The 12,462-nt window shown below is 46.4% G+C and overlaps 1 protein-coding gene across 1 annotated transcript in view; it reads right to left on the reverse strand.

Moving 5' to 3' along the window:
- FGF18 (fibroblast growth factor 18) overlaps positions 1 to 12,462 on the reverse strand; it is a 70,890-nt gene that overhangs the window by 39,566 nt on the left and 18,862 nt on the right. Inside the window, exon 3 of the mRNA XM_057415120.1 lies at positions 3,601 to 3,781. Within this exon, the coding sequence (XP_057271103.1) occupies positions 3,601 to 3,781 (181 nt within the window). The remainder of the gene's footprint in view (positions 1 to 3,600; positions 3,782 to 12,462) is intronic.

Genomic DNA, 12,462 nt, shown 5'->3' on the forward strand with positions numbered 1-12,462 from the left:
AATGAAAGGATCTAAGGTTTCAGGTCACTGATCCCTCTCTTCCCTATCTGTACCATTTATCAGAGGTAGAATATAAAGGTTCCAGGTCCTTTTCTTTTTTTTTTGTCCGCACTTTAATGGTTGTTTTTTCCCCTTCCCCCTTTCATTTTCTGAATGAAAGGACCACTTAGGAACCTGTAAAGTAATAATAAGCTTACACCAGGAATATTGTTTCTCTGGGCCAGTGCAAACTCTTTCTGAATAGGTTGAAGAGATTAAAGTAAAAATGCAATCTGTAAATAGATCAGTCCTTTAATTAGTTTATAGTGTGTTAAGAGATAATATTTTGCTCACATAGATCATCTGTTATCTGAAGATCTCAGCATTTTAGGAACATCAATTACGCCTAAAAAAAAAGCCCCAACCTTGGGAGATAGGTAAGTGTATTTAGATTAATTAGCATTGTTGTGAGCATTATTATTAGATTTAATTTAGTCCAATAATTGACTTATCTATTAAGGGATTCTAATTCATCTGAGAAGGGCTCAAACCCATCTGATTAAAAGAATTACATCGATTCAATTAATTCTATTAACTGACTTAATTTGCTATTTAATAATTCGACACATGGGGCCAGATCTTGGCCCTGAAGAGCACATAAACCAAAAATTACATGCAGGAATTATTATGCCAACAGAACTATGCATTGCGGCACACGCGTTTTTCCTTGCACATGGCATTTGCAAACCCGGGTAAAACATTCCAGGGGTTTCCTTAGAGCCGATTCCCGCAGCCTTCTCCCCACAAACCAGGGCTGGCAGGTCATTGTGCTGCACTCAGGGTGGCTGCCTGGAAATGAGCAATTCACTGCCTGAGAGCTGCCACCTCCCCTCTTTTCTGGACATTCTCTTCTACCAAGAGGTGAGAAGTTTTACAGAAGTCAATAAAACCTTGCAATAAAACTAACCTCCCTTCAAAGGCAGGGCAACCCTCCCACGCCAGCCATTTGGAAGCTGTATATGTGCAAAAAAGAAAAAGAAAAGAAAAGAAAGAGAGAAAAAAGCACCTCTTCACTTGGACACTGTTCTTTAACCAGTTGTGAATGTACGGGAGGAGAGGGGAAAGAGGTGCTAAAATGTTATTAGCTCACTCATCCTTACAATTCGCTGGTGCTAATTGCTGGTGATGAGCGCTGTGGACTCCAGCCACACAAAGCGTCCCCCATTAAGAGTGACTTTGTGTCACCCTTGTCTAATGTTACCTTCTCTTAATGGGACTGAGTTGTTGGGAGAATTCGGGGCTGGAGCCAGCTCATGGGCACCTTTCCCCGCATCTCTTTTCTCGGACATTGGCTCTTGCTCAATCCCCCAGGCTGCAATCCTTAGGACATCAATCCACATCACCTCCAGCATCATCTCCTCTGCCGGTGGGGACAGGGTTAAAACAGTGGAGAAGCAGTGGGGCTATGTGGCACTGCCCAGTGCTGAGCATGGCTCTGACCCACCGTGCCAGCATAGGCACTAGAAGAGGGGAGAAGAGAGAAAGGGCAGGAGGAAAGGCAGCCATCTGCCGCCTGAGAGGAAAGGTGTCCTGCGCCGGAGGAGAATCCGACCAGCAAGACAGAGATGTGGATCAAAAGTTTGCAACTGTTGAGATCCCCAGACCTGGTTTAAGCCTCTCTCTGGTCTTGATCAAAGGTTACTCCATAATAATGCCGCGGGGGGAGGGGTTCCCAGCACATAATGAATCCTGTGTCATTGCCTTTGTATCCAGTTTTGGCTGTAACACAGATGGTTCTCACTTCAGTAACTCCGACATCTCTCCCCCCTTCATTATCACAGCTAGGAGCTCTGCGTGGTCACATCCTGGACCTCCGTGTCCCACCTCACTGTCTCCCCGATTATCATGCTCTACGTGTTCCCGTGCCAAGCAAGACGATGCACAACAGATTTCCATAACCTTTCAGCACGGATAGGGATGGGAAGGCTTTGCAGCTTGACGCCTCAAGGAGTTTTATTAGGAGGCGCAGGGGAGGGAGCAGGCGGGGTGTCAGCAAATGAGCAGAGCACTCTGAGTTGTTCCGAGGATGCCAGCAACCAGGAGCGGAGAGGATTTGGTGGCAAGAAGAGACACGGGCACCGGGGAGCTCCCGAGACGGGCAATCTGAGGCTCTGCAATTGTGCAGCATCACCAGCGGTCACGAGCAAGCACGCTCCTGTGTGAGGATTTGTTGTTCAGACACGATTGCATATGTATGAAGGGGACAAGATGGGCTTTGACACATAAATTAGCACTTGTCAGCTGCTCACGGGCACACTTCCCTGCTGCACCCCACTGTAAATGCTGCCTTCTTTTATGGAGAGGAAAAACGACATCTCGTTACCTGACAGTCACTGTGGGCAGGAGCGTTTCCTGGGAAGCCAGCAGCCAGCACACAGAGACTGGTTTACATATCAAACCTTAAGAGGATGAATGCAATAAAATGACACAATAATTAGCAGCCAAGTGGCACTTTCCACTCTTGTTTTATCTGGAAATTTGGGCATGACAAAAGACAAAGTTGATGAGACCTCAGGGCAGGGCTTTCTCTGAGAGACGGGGTAACCGCACACAACAATAACCCTCCACAACAGCCGTGGGGGTTCATTTCACACCAGCCAGGTGCTGTCTCTGCTGTCACCTCCCGTGGCATCACGCTGGCAGCAGCTGCCCCCATGCCAAGCACAGTTGTGTACCTCATCCTGCCTGGAGCTCCCCGAGGGAACAACCATTCCCACAGTTTGACCTGCCATTATCGTAGCCCACCGCCACCTCACCACTGCCTCACGTGAACGTGATGCCAGCTAATGCACACACACACACATCTCTGCAGCAACGTGTGAACACACAGGCTGTACATCCATAAGAGAAAAAGAACCAGTTTTCTGAACAAACCTAAAATCCTTCCAGCAACCAACCTGAGCAAAAGCATCCCTGCCACAACCTTCCTGAAACGTACCAGAATTACAGAGGTCTTTCATAATTCAGCCTGCTAGCAGCATTTGTAGCATGTTGCTTGTGTGCAAATCACATTGAGAGTAGTGGAACAGGGTGCTTGAACCAGGCAATGGTTCGATTATTCAAGTTCCTGCAGGATCCACATGCCCTGAGATTCAACTTCTCCTCTGGGGTACTCTCAAAGTTCCGACGTCTGCTTAATTCCAGTTCAAACCCAATATCCCTCCATCCAGAAAGATGAGAGTGCTTTACTGAAGCACTAGATTCACCCAACTCAGAGTTCATGGGGCAAGAACATCCCCAATCACCAGCCGGGGTACCATGCATGGATTACAGTTGACAACACCGAGCTCATCCATTGGGCAGAAAAAGATTTTTCCCTTCAAGCACCATCATACACTAATAAATTGGAGCATGACATGACTGTGGGAACTGCCTGCAGCTGGGAGCTGGGCTGACAGCCTGCTCCGACACAACAAATGTTCTTAACCTGGAAAGGTTTTTTCCCCTTTTATCCTGTTCTTTTATTGCTCTTCTTATTTTTCTCCCAAGAGGTTCTCAGCCCAACATCCAGGACTAAAGCCTTTGACCTGCAGGCTGGGGGATCCCAATAAATATTCTTACCATATTTATCTCCATCTTCTCCTTTGGCACTGATCCTCCTGCCGAGCACTTGGATGTGTTTCCCACTTGTCCTGCTGTAGAGCTGATAGAGCCGAAGCTGCTTCCTGCTCACGTCGTCCCTCGCTCGCGTCTGGTTCTCCACATGTATCCGAAAATCTACATTCTCCTCGGCAGCAAACATCTGGGAGCGAATGGGGAGAGAGGAGAAAACAGAACAGACCATGAGACAAAACAAGCATCTTGGACAGAAAGATCACATATCAACCTGCCGACAGGCACATGGCACAAGAGGACTCTAATTTGGCTGCCCTTCCCTTGACGGCTGCAGTGTGAGGCACTCAACATGTAACTCTAACCAGATCTGGCTCTCCACAGAAAGCCATACCTGGGGTTTTACAATCAAATTGTAGGTCTTTTCTTGAGTAAAAACTTCTGCTCCGTCCTGCTTTGATTTAATCCTGGTCAGTCACGCTGGCCGTAAATTAGGCTCTCCATTGCATAGGCATAGGTTCTACCAGGATACACGGTCACGTATGGGAGAAAGGGGATGGACAACTCCATTTCAGAGATTTTGTGCTTCACCTTCACCAGCTGCATTAATTCCCCGATTAACTGCAGGTACAAAGTCAAGGGAAAAAAAAACTATTTATGCTGACATTAGCAGACTGGACTCTAGCTTTGCACAGGCATAAAATCTACTACAATCAAAGTGTCATCCGTACGTGAGCACTCTCCTGCATAACTTTTTGCCAGCTCTGCTTTTCAGTGAAGCCAACTCACTGGTGACCATCCATGGATACGCCTCTTTCCACCTCAACAGGGCCATGGCCTGGGGTGAGATCACAAGGACCAGCGAGAGCCAAACCAGCACGTCCGGACATGAGGCCAGTATCAGCAGGGGTCTGCTCGCTTGAGCCATTGCATCTCCTTTTTCTGCCAATGGATTAAATTAACCTTAGTTCAACACAGCCTTAAAGTATTACCAGAAACTTTCTCTGACACTTCTCTGGAGATCTTGTTTCTTATCTTAAGTGCTCCCAAGAAACAGCAGAACAGGATTCCTGCTTTTGCTTCCAGAGACTCATCCTGCCTTGCCCAAGGTTAGAGGACCAGACAACCCAGACCTTCTCAGGGGAGGCTGGGCAGCACATACCCCCAGAAGCACTTAACTCCCAAACAACATGAAAGCCCAGAAATGGCTTCATGATCTGTCCCCACAGGCATCTGCACCACAACATCCATGCTGCCAAACTCCCAGATGGACAATATTTTGGTGGCAGACCCCCTTCACAGGACAATAAATCAATTGGAAACCAAAAGCAAAAGGTTATCTAGTGGCACACACACCACACGATAGGCAATATTTAATTTGACCAAGACAAAGACCAGTCAAAGTCTATCCATTGTTGGTAAGCTATAAAGCTGGGTACCACTTGCATGTAAGAGACAAAACCCACCACAAAATAAGAATCACATGGGAGTTTAATGACACCTAGCTTTGGGACTGGCAGAGTACCAGCATTTACTCCTAGCAGGGTTACTACTTCTCCTCCTAACGTATTCCCATTACAGCACACTTGTCCTCCCAACCTAGTATTCTGATATATTGGTGCGAGGATGGAGCTGGCAATACAAATGAGAAACGGTCAATAAATCCTCATTCAGGTCTGTTCCAGGCTAAAACACATAAGAGCAAGTGGCCACAGCACACAAAACAACCCCACTTCAGTCTCCTGCATATGTCATCTCATACCATACCAGCAAATATCCTGAAGCCAAATACTCCCTGAAAGTCAAAACCTCAAACAGAACTTTTTAGCGTTTCCAGTTATCGAGTAGACACACAGATCAGCTGCAGGAGGAAAACTTTGGGCAGGCAGTGCTGCTTAGCACCCGACCTTCACTAAGCAACCCAAACAAAAACATTATATTCAACACAGTGGCAACAGCAATGAGGTTCACAGGGATGTTGCTGCCTTTATGAAATGCTGGGATTATGCTATTTGAATCCCAAGTCCTAGAAGGGAAAGAGATTTAACTCTCCCATTTTATGGTCAGAAGTCAGAAGGAGACTGCAGGAGCTAAATGCATGGGCTGAGAAAAGGAAATTCAGGGTCTAACCAGACATTGGAGGTGATGACAGAGGTGACAGACAAGAACTGCACAATTAATGGGAGTGATACTTCCCCTCTCAGGAAACCAAGGGGTGCCCCTCTCAGGGCACCAAGAAGCTGTGGCCCAACACTGAGGACGCATGTGGAAAAGCAGCCTTGGTACCTGCAGGAGGGCACCATGGGATGCTCACCAAGCTCATCCCTGTCCCTAAGCCAAGCTCTGCTTGCCTTCCTCTCCCCAGGCACCGCGGCTGTGTCAGAGCACAGCAAGGACTCAGCTTTAGACATGAATAATATTAATTTCTTCTTTCTACAGATTTTCTCGCTTTCTTTTCAAACTATATTATTGCAAAGGATGCTAAATTACTAAAAGCAGAGATGTTCAAGTAAAACGTTGACAGCCTGCCTCGTACCCACAAAAGCAAGGCTATTTGCAGTTAAGATTCTGGCTCCATCATTTTAAGATTTAAAACAGATTTTAAATCAAGATGACGTCGCTACATTGCTTTCACCACATGTTAATGAATTTCACATTTTTCTAGGAAAGGGAAAAAAAAAGACAAAACAGGTGGGATCTGAAGCGGGGGGAAGGGCAGGTTGCTTTGCTTTCCTGGAAACTTCAAACAGAACAGGCAATCTGTTTTCCAAAACATGTTTTAATTCTCTATTTTAGTTGTCTCTTGAGCACTCACACCACAGAGGCCCCAGCCGCAGTGCTCGGGTGGACCTTGCAGCACCCATGGAGCCATCCTGTACTGTGATCTGCTCCCAGCATGGCACAAACATGCCTGCACGCATTTGTCACAGTTCTCCTACCCCAAATCAGCTAATTAAACATGTCCTACCTGCTCAAGCAGGGCACACTGCAGCCCAGAGGAATGACATCTCCTCCTGCCCAGGCAGCATCGCCTACAACCCCAGCACCTTGTCCAAGCCCAGCAGTAATTGGATATGCAGGGATCAGAGGGAGCACAAACCCCACAAATAAAGTCAGCCCAAGCGTGTACCACTCCATCACTTCCCCAGCAACAGGCCCAGCTCTAACCCAGGGAAAGAAACCCTGAAGGGCAACGTGCTACAGGCTCTTGCAGCTGACCCGTCCCTTGGTCCAGAGCACAAGTGAAACCACCAGGATTTAGCTGCTGCTTAAAGATAAGCTCAGACTTAACCACTCTGCTGAAACAGGATGCTCTGCTGGAGTGTGGCCAAGGTGGTGCAGCCTGGGCTGCATCTGGCCCACAGCAGAGCATCAATACTCTAAAATAAAATTTCATGCAGTGTCGATTTCATGAGATAAAACCTATTTGATCATCGTTGAAATCCATTCTCACAGTATCCCTGCCCTAAAGAGTATATTCCCTCAAGCAGTTAACTTTGCTGAGATAAGAAAGTCCAGTTGTATATACCATAAGAGAGACTCTCTTTCAGAAATCTCAAGAAAAATTGGTAACATATGCCTCCTTTGGTAACACTCACTGAAGAAGGTCACCTAAAACCAAGTCATTCCACCCCCAAATGCATTTCCATAACAATCACAACCACACAAAAATGAATGCAGAGATGTCTTTAGTCCCATTCCCCCGTGAAAACTTCAAGGCTTCCACTTCTGTTCACCAAAGTAATAGGAAATCTCTTTTTTCTCACTATTAATATATTATTACTGCATATAAAAACATGATACACAAAATGACAACCTGGGTTTTTTTGGCCTTTCATTCTGATCATCCACACGTCCATACTGGACGTAGCAAAACCTAAAGATCCTGGATCCAGAGTTCAGCACAACAGGTCCCTGACATGAACAGCAGCTTGCACCTTCTAGCTCCGAACCAGCAACACACCCTGTGGGATGCTCCCCAGGGATAGGAAAAGGATTTCCTGCATCACCCTATCTCCTCCAGCATTTTGGTGGGATTTGGGGTTATACTGTGGACTATTTTGCAAATACATCCAACTGGTATGGGTCACCCTCTATGCAGGACAACTTCCACATCTCAGGATAGTAGGTCTCATGTAACTCCATCTCATTCTTTGCCAGCAGTCTATGGTCTGCAAAATCCCAATTGTTAAAACAGAGCATCAAATTTGGTTTCATTTTTATTTTTGTGCTTTTTTCGTTTCCAATCAGTTCCTCACCCTTTTACTTATTTGTCACTATGTCCTTCAGTGATAACATACAGCTGTACAGACATCATACATATACAGGTGTCAATACAGATCTAGGCAAGGGAGCGAACAAAACCCCTTTTAAAAACAACCAGCACCTCAAGCAGCTAAAGCATCAGAAATGCCTCACTCCTGAGAAGAAACAGCTCTCCCATCCCCCTGTTGTACTTGCCCAATCATCCAAGGTAGGAGCATTTAGTCCTACCTCCTTTCCAAACAGCCACAGAAACCAGAAATGACATCTGTCTTCAGACACAGCCCATACTGGAAGATTTTCAAGTGCTTTTTTTTGCTGAATGATTCTGAAACAATGAGTGGATTTCATTCTAAACGTCTTTACAGCAACCCTTCATCTTAAAGAACAACTCTGCTATTTGTGCAAACCCAGGTGGAGAGCAAGGGAAAGACCATTTTGCTGATGCAGCCTAAGGCTTCACCATTAAGTAATCCAAGAAACGCTCAAGAACAGCAAAAGCCTCTGACAGCAGCACTGCGATGTTAGTCCTACCCAAGCTTGTGCCACATCTCTGCAAACACCGATGCCTTGTTGTGAACGGAAAGCAATCACACCTCCCTAAGGTCAATGAAACCCTCATGGTGCCAAGCCACGTTTATGGGATTTGGCTTTCCATCCAACCCGCCTCTAAGCACTTCAACTCTTCTATTTTAAGTTTTCCAGTAAAAGGGGATGTTAATCTGTTATTGTTCATGTCATAAAGCGTTACAGCATGAGATGTCCAAGGCCCACAGCATGGCCAAGTTAGCTGGGAGCTGGACTTCAGAATTTCCTGATTTTTTTGCTATTTATCCTACAGAGCCTCCAAGCCTCATCAGAGAGCAAACCATATGTCATTCCCCAAACTGAACTCGGAATACAAAATCCCTCTCGCTGAGGGCCGTAACAATTGCATAAGATAAACAAATCAAGCTATTCAAAGTCCTTTCAAACCCCATCTGATAAGCAGGAAATACTTATTACCTTTCAGCCATCAAATCAACCTAATATTAATGATTTTCTCCATGACCTTCTAAACACATGAAAGTTAACTCAATAAGGTCAACAAGAGGATATCCAAGACAGATCTCTCTCAAGTCCGCAAAGGCAAGTAACAAACCACTTTGCTTCCATGACTTTGGCAAAATTCCTCTATGCCAATTACAGCAGGATTTGCTAGCTCACCATGACAGCCATCCTCGACATACTGTGAAACACAATGCATTCCTTACTTGCTGCTTTTTCCTCCTCTTAACTGCAAAGTGAATCCATTGCCAGGATACTGTTACGTTCAGGTTACAGAGCCTAGTTCGAAGCCAGATTAAAGTGTATGCACACTGCTCTGACGTATTCACTTCTTTGGGCTCAGAAGCACATTTGGAAATGTACCTAACACAAAGTGCCTCCATATTCAGATGCACAGCAGGAACCTGGAGAGAAGGGAGAGGGCACTTTGGAATGAATCTCTGTGCATCCAACTGGAGAGAGTCTACGGCATGGCAGTGCCAGAACTGCACAAGTGTAACTAAGCCTTTGAAAATAACAGAACTTAGACCTTTTCTTTGGGGTTTGTTTCTTCTTGCAATCAACAGAAACTGTTGGTTTTTTTTCTTAAAAAATAAATATCCAAAAAGCTAAGTTGCACTCTCAGTCCTTGGGAAGCAACACCTTGGATGATGACTCTGTATCCTCCAGGATGCACTGTGAGAAAGGGCAATGCAGTGGGTGCTCCATGGAAGCAGTTCTTCAAAACGATGTAGGCCTGAGACTCCATAAACGGCATTTATGAAGTGTTTCACTTTAAATGCTTTTTGGGGTTTGGGGCGTTTGGGTTGGTTTTTTTTTTCAGTGGGAAAAAAATATTTCATCAGAGAAGCACAAATGTCCTATTTAAAACCCAGATGCCAAAAGATCTTGCTCCATGAGAGCTGTAGCACTTTATAGCCCATTCATAAATTGAGTCATGAACCACCTTTTGTCTTTGCTTCCTTAGAAAAAGACTGTTTCAGAAACACTTCCCTAATTTTCTACCTCATATATTTACATCCAGTTTACCTTCATTTGTTCATGTACCAACAATGTCTTTCAGCTTGAATACTTTTCCTCTGTGTGCTTTTCCTTGCAATGCATTCAGGCTATTTCCTTTCTCTGCTCTCTTCCCAACATCCGTTTCACCATGCTGGGAAAGAAAGAAAGCCAAGCACCAGACCACCTCCACCTCCCCTCTTGCATCTGCCCTCATCGCAGAGTTGCTCCTGCCCACACCAAGGATGGGTGCCAAGCTGTGCCTTGGCATGGAGACATCAGCCCATCCTGGAGAGAAACCCAGAGCTCCCCACACTCCTGCACAGATATGCTCTGAAACTGAACCACTCACTTCTTTGGCTTGAGCTCTTTCAAGTTGCTGCAGTATGTGAAATTCAAGGATGTTTGCTCTTTGTTAAATGCACTCTAAGTGAAGTGCGTGTAGGGATGGAGCTGGAAAGAAGGAAACGGGGTGATGAGGGGGTCGAGCCTGCCCATCCCTTTGGATTTCAGAAATGTTAAACAAGACCCAAAGAGAAGACCATTTCCAGGGCTTGGAAAAGGGGACATACAGCTCAGCGAGGTGACACATACTTGGATCCAAAAGCTGCTCTGCAAGCGAAGCCTCCTCTTGTCCAGAGAGCTGCCTGCTGCATTCAGAGAGGCCACACATTAAACCTCCTTGGGCAGCCCTAGACATCCATTCCCTCTGAAACCCCTGTGGAATACAGCTAGTGCTCAGTTAAACTGCCCAGCACCTCCTCGAGATCCCACCAGCTTTCCAAGCCAGGTACCACTGCTATCCAGCTCCCCTAACGCAACGAGTCCATCAACCCTCGGATGGCAGACAGCAGCGTTACTGAGCCTGGTATGAAACCACAAGGAAGACAGGAGCGAGTGCCAAAAACCTGGAACCTGAGAGCTTGAGGAAACGAATGTTTTATGGCCCATCAGTCAGTATTTGGCCATTTTCTAGAGAAAGATGATGCCACCTTCGAGAAAACCCAGTTTCTCCTTTTGATGATGGAGTGAGCCATAGCCAGAACTGTGAAAACGCACCGTTTGTGAGATGGTGACATTTTAAACTTGTTCCACCCTGGGAAACGGCTCAGTCTGGGGAAGAGCAGGGTTTCAGCCTTCATTAATGACTTTTAAAGGCCCAGCCATGCTCACATGCAGGCGCATGCAGTGAGTGCTCCAGCCGGTGCAGAGCCCAGCATGAGCATGATGCTGAGGTGCTGCAGTGCAGCTCTCCTGAGCAGCTCCAACACCCTGTCCGCCACATCTCCACCTGCATCTGCCTCTTCTCACTGATTCAGAGCAAGGTCACTGGCTGCAGCCCCCAGGTCACGTTATTAATACAATTACCACGAGTGAGAGCAGCAAGGGGAGCCCACCCCTGTGCCATCACCTTCCTCCCACAGGAGCCTGCGTTGTGCCCTGGTGCAGCAGGGATGTAGCAGCCAAGACGAGCCACCTCCCAGTGCCATAAGGCACCATCTCCCCATGGGACGAGCTCCTGCTACCTGTACTAACCAAAGCAAACCAGCCCCATGCATCTCCAATGCAGGGGTATCTGCAGGATGCTCCCTCTTGCCACGAGCTCTTGACAGTTTTGATTCTCCAGAAATACAGTTCAGACTTTAACTATTTTTCATATTTTTCCCCAGTTGTGATATGTTGTTATTTTTAAACTCAGGGCTGGCATTTGTTACCACAGCTATCAATCAGGCAACGAGCAAGCAGGGCTTTTTCTTTCTTCCTTTCTTTCTTTGTCTTTCTTTTTAATGCTTGTTATATCTCTGCTATATACTTCCTCTCCACACAGAAATACCCCTTCAAAGCTTGATATTATTGAGCAGCTTTCAACCATGCCCAGCAGAGCCATGTATTCTCTGCATTTGTCTGGCCTTTGTTTCTAGGAATGAAATACCAATGGCTGAACAGTGTGACTTCATTTCACTCCTTCATTCCAATACTTGTTCTATTTCTATCCCACTGGGTCAAACTCACCTATTGTGAGACCTCACCGATTTCAATTACATCAGGGATTAATTTGTTCCATTGCGTTGAAGCTGTTAATACAATCCTTGCTGGCTCTAGATTAGAAAAGGCACGGTGGAGACCTCCCTCGCAGGCAGCGTGTTTAACAGCGGTCTTGATCTTCATTTTTGTTCAGCAGTGGGGTTTTTTTCTTCCCTTTGTGCCCCTTTGCCCCTCTTTTCACAATCTTCCCCTTCCTTTCTCAATTGCCCTTATCAGAACTGGGTGGTCCTTCTGACTTCCACTGTGACTGGCAAAACGCTGCCTTCCAAAGCTGCTGCCAGGGCTTGTGAGGGAGGTCAGAGCTGGAAGGAAGGTCCGACCCGACACCACGCAGATGTGACCACTCCAGCGTTGGCACCTCATTTCCCCAGGATCATTTTGAAGGGTCGCTGCATGTCCTCACGCACTCAAAGGGGTCTGCGGGTGCTTGGTTCTGCAGCTCCAGCCATTGGCTGACCACCATCCGTTGACTGAGGTCTCAGGGGGAAAACTGAGATCCTCCATGTAGCAGATGGA

This window comes from Pezoporus wallicus, unplaced genomic scaffold (assembly GCF_028554395.1).
Source record: "Pezoporus wallicus isolate ANWC-B61680 ecotype Strahan unplaced genomic scaffold, APGP_CSIRO_Pwel_v1 contig_4161, whole genome shotgun sequence".
Classification (NCBI taxonomy): Eukaryota; Metazoa; Chordata; class Aves; order Psittaciformes; family Psittacidae; genus Pezoporus; species Pezoporus wallicus.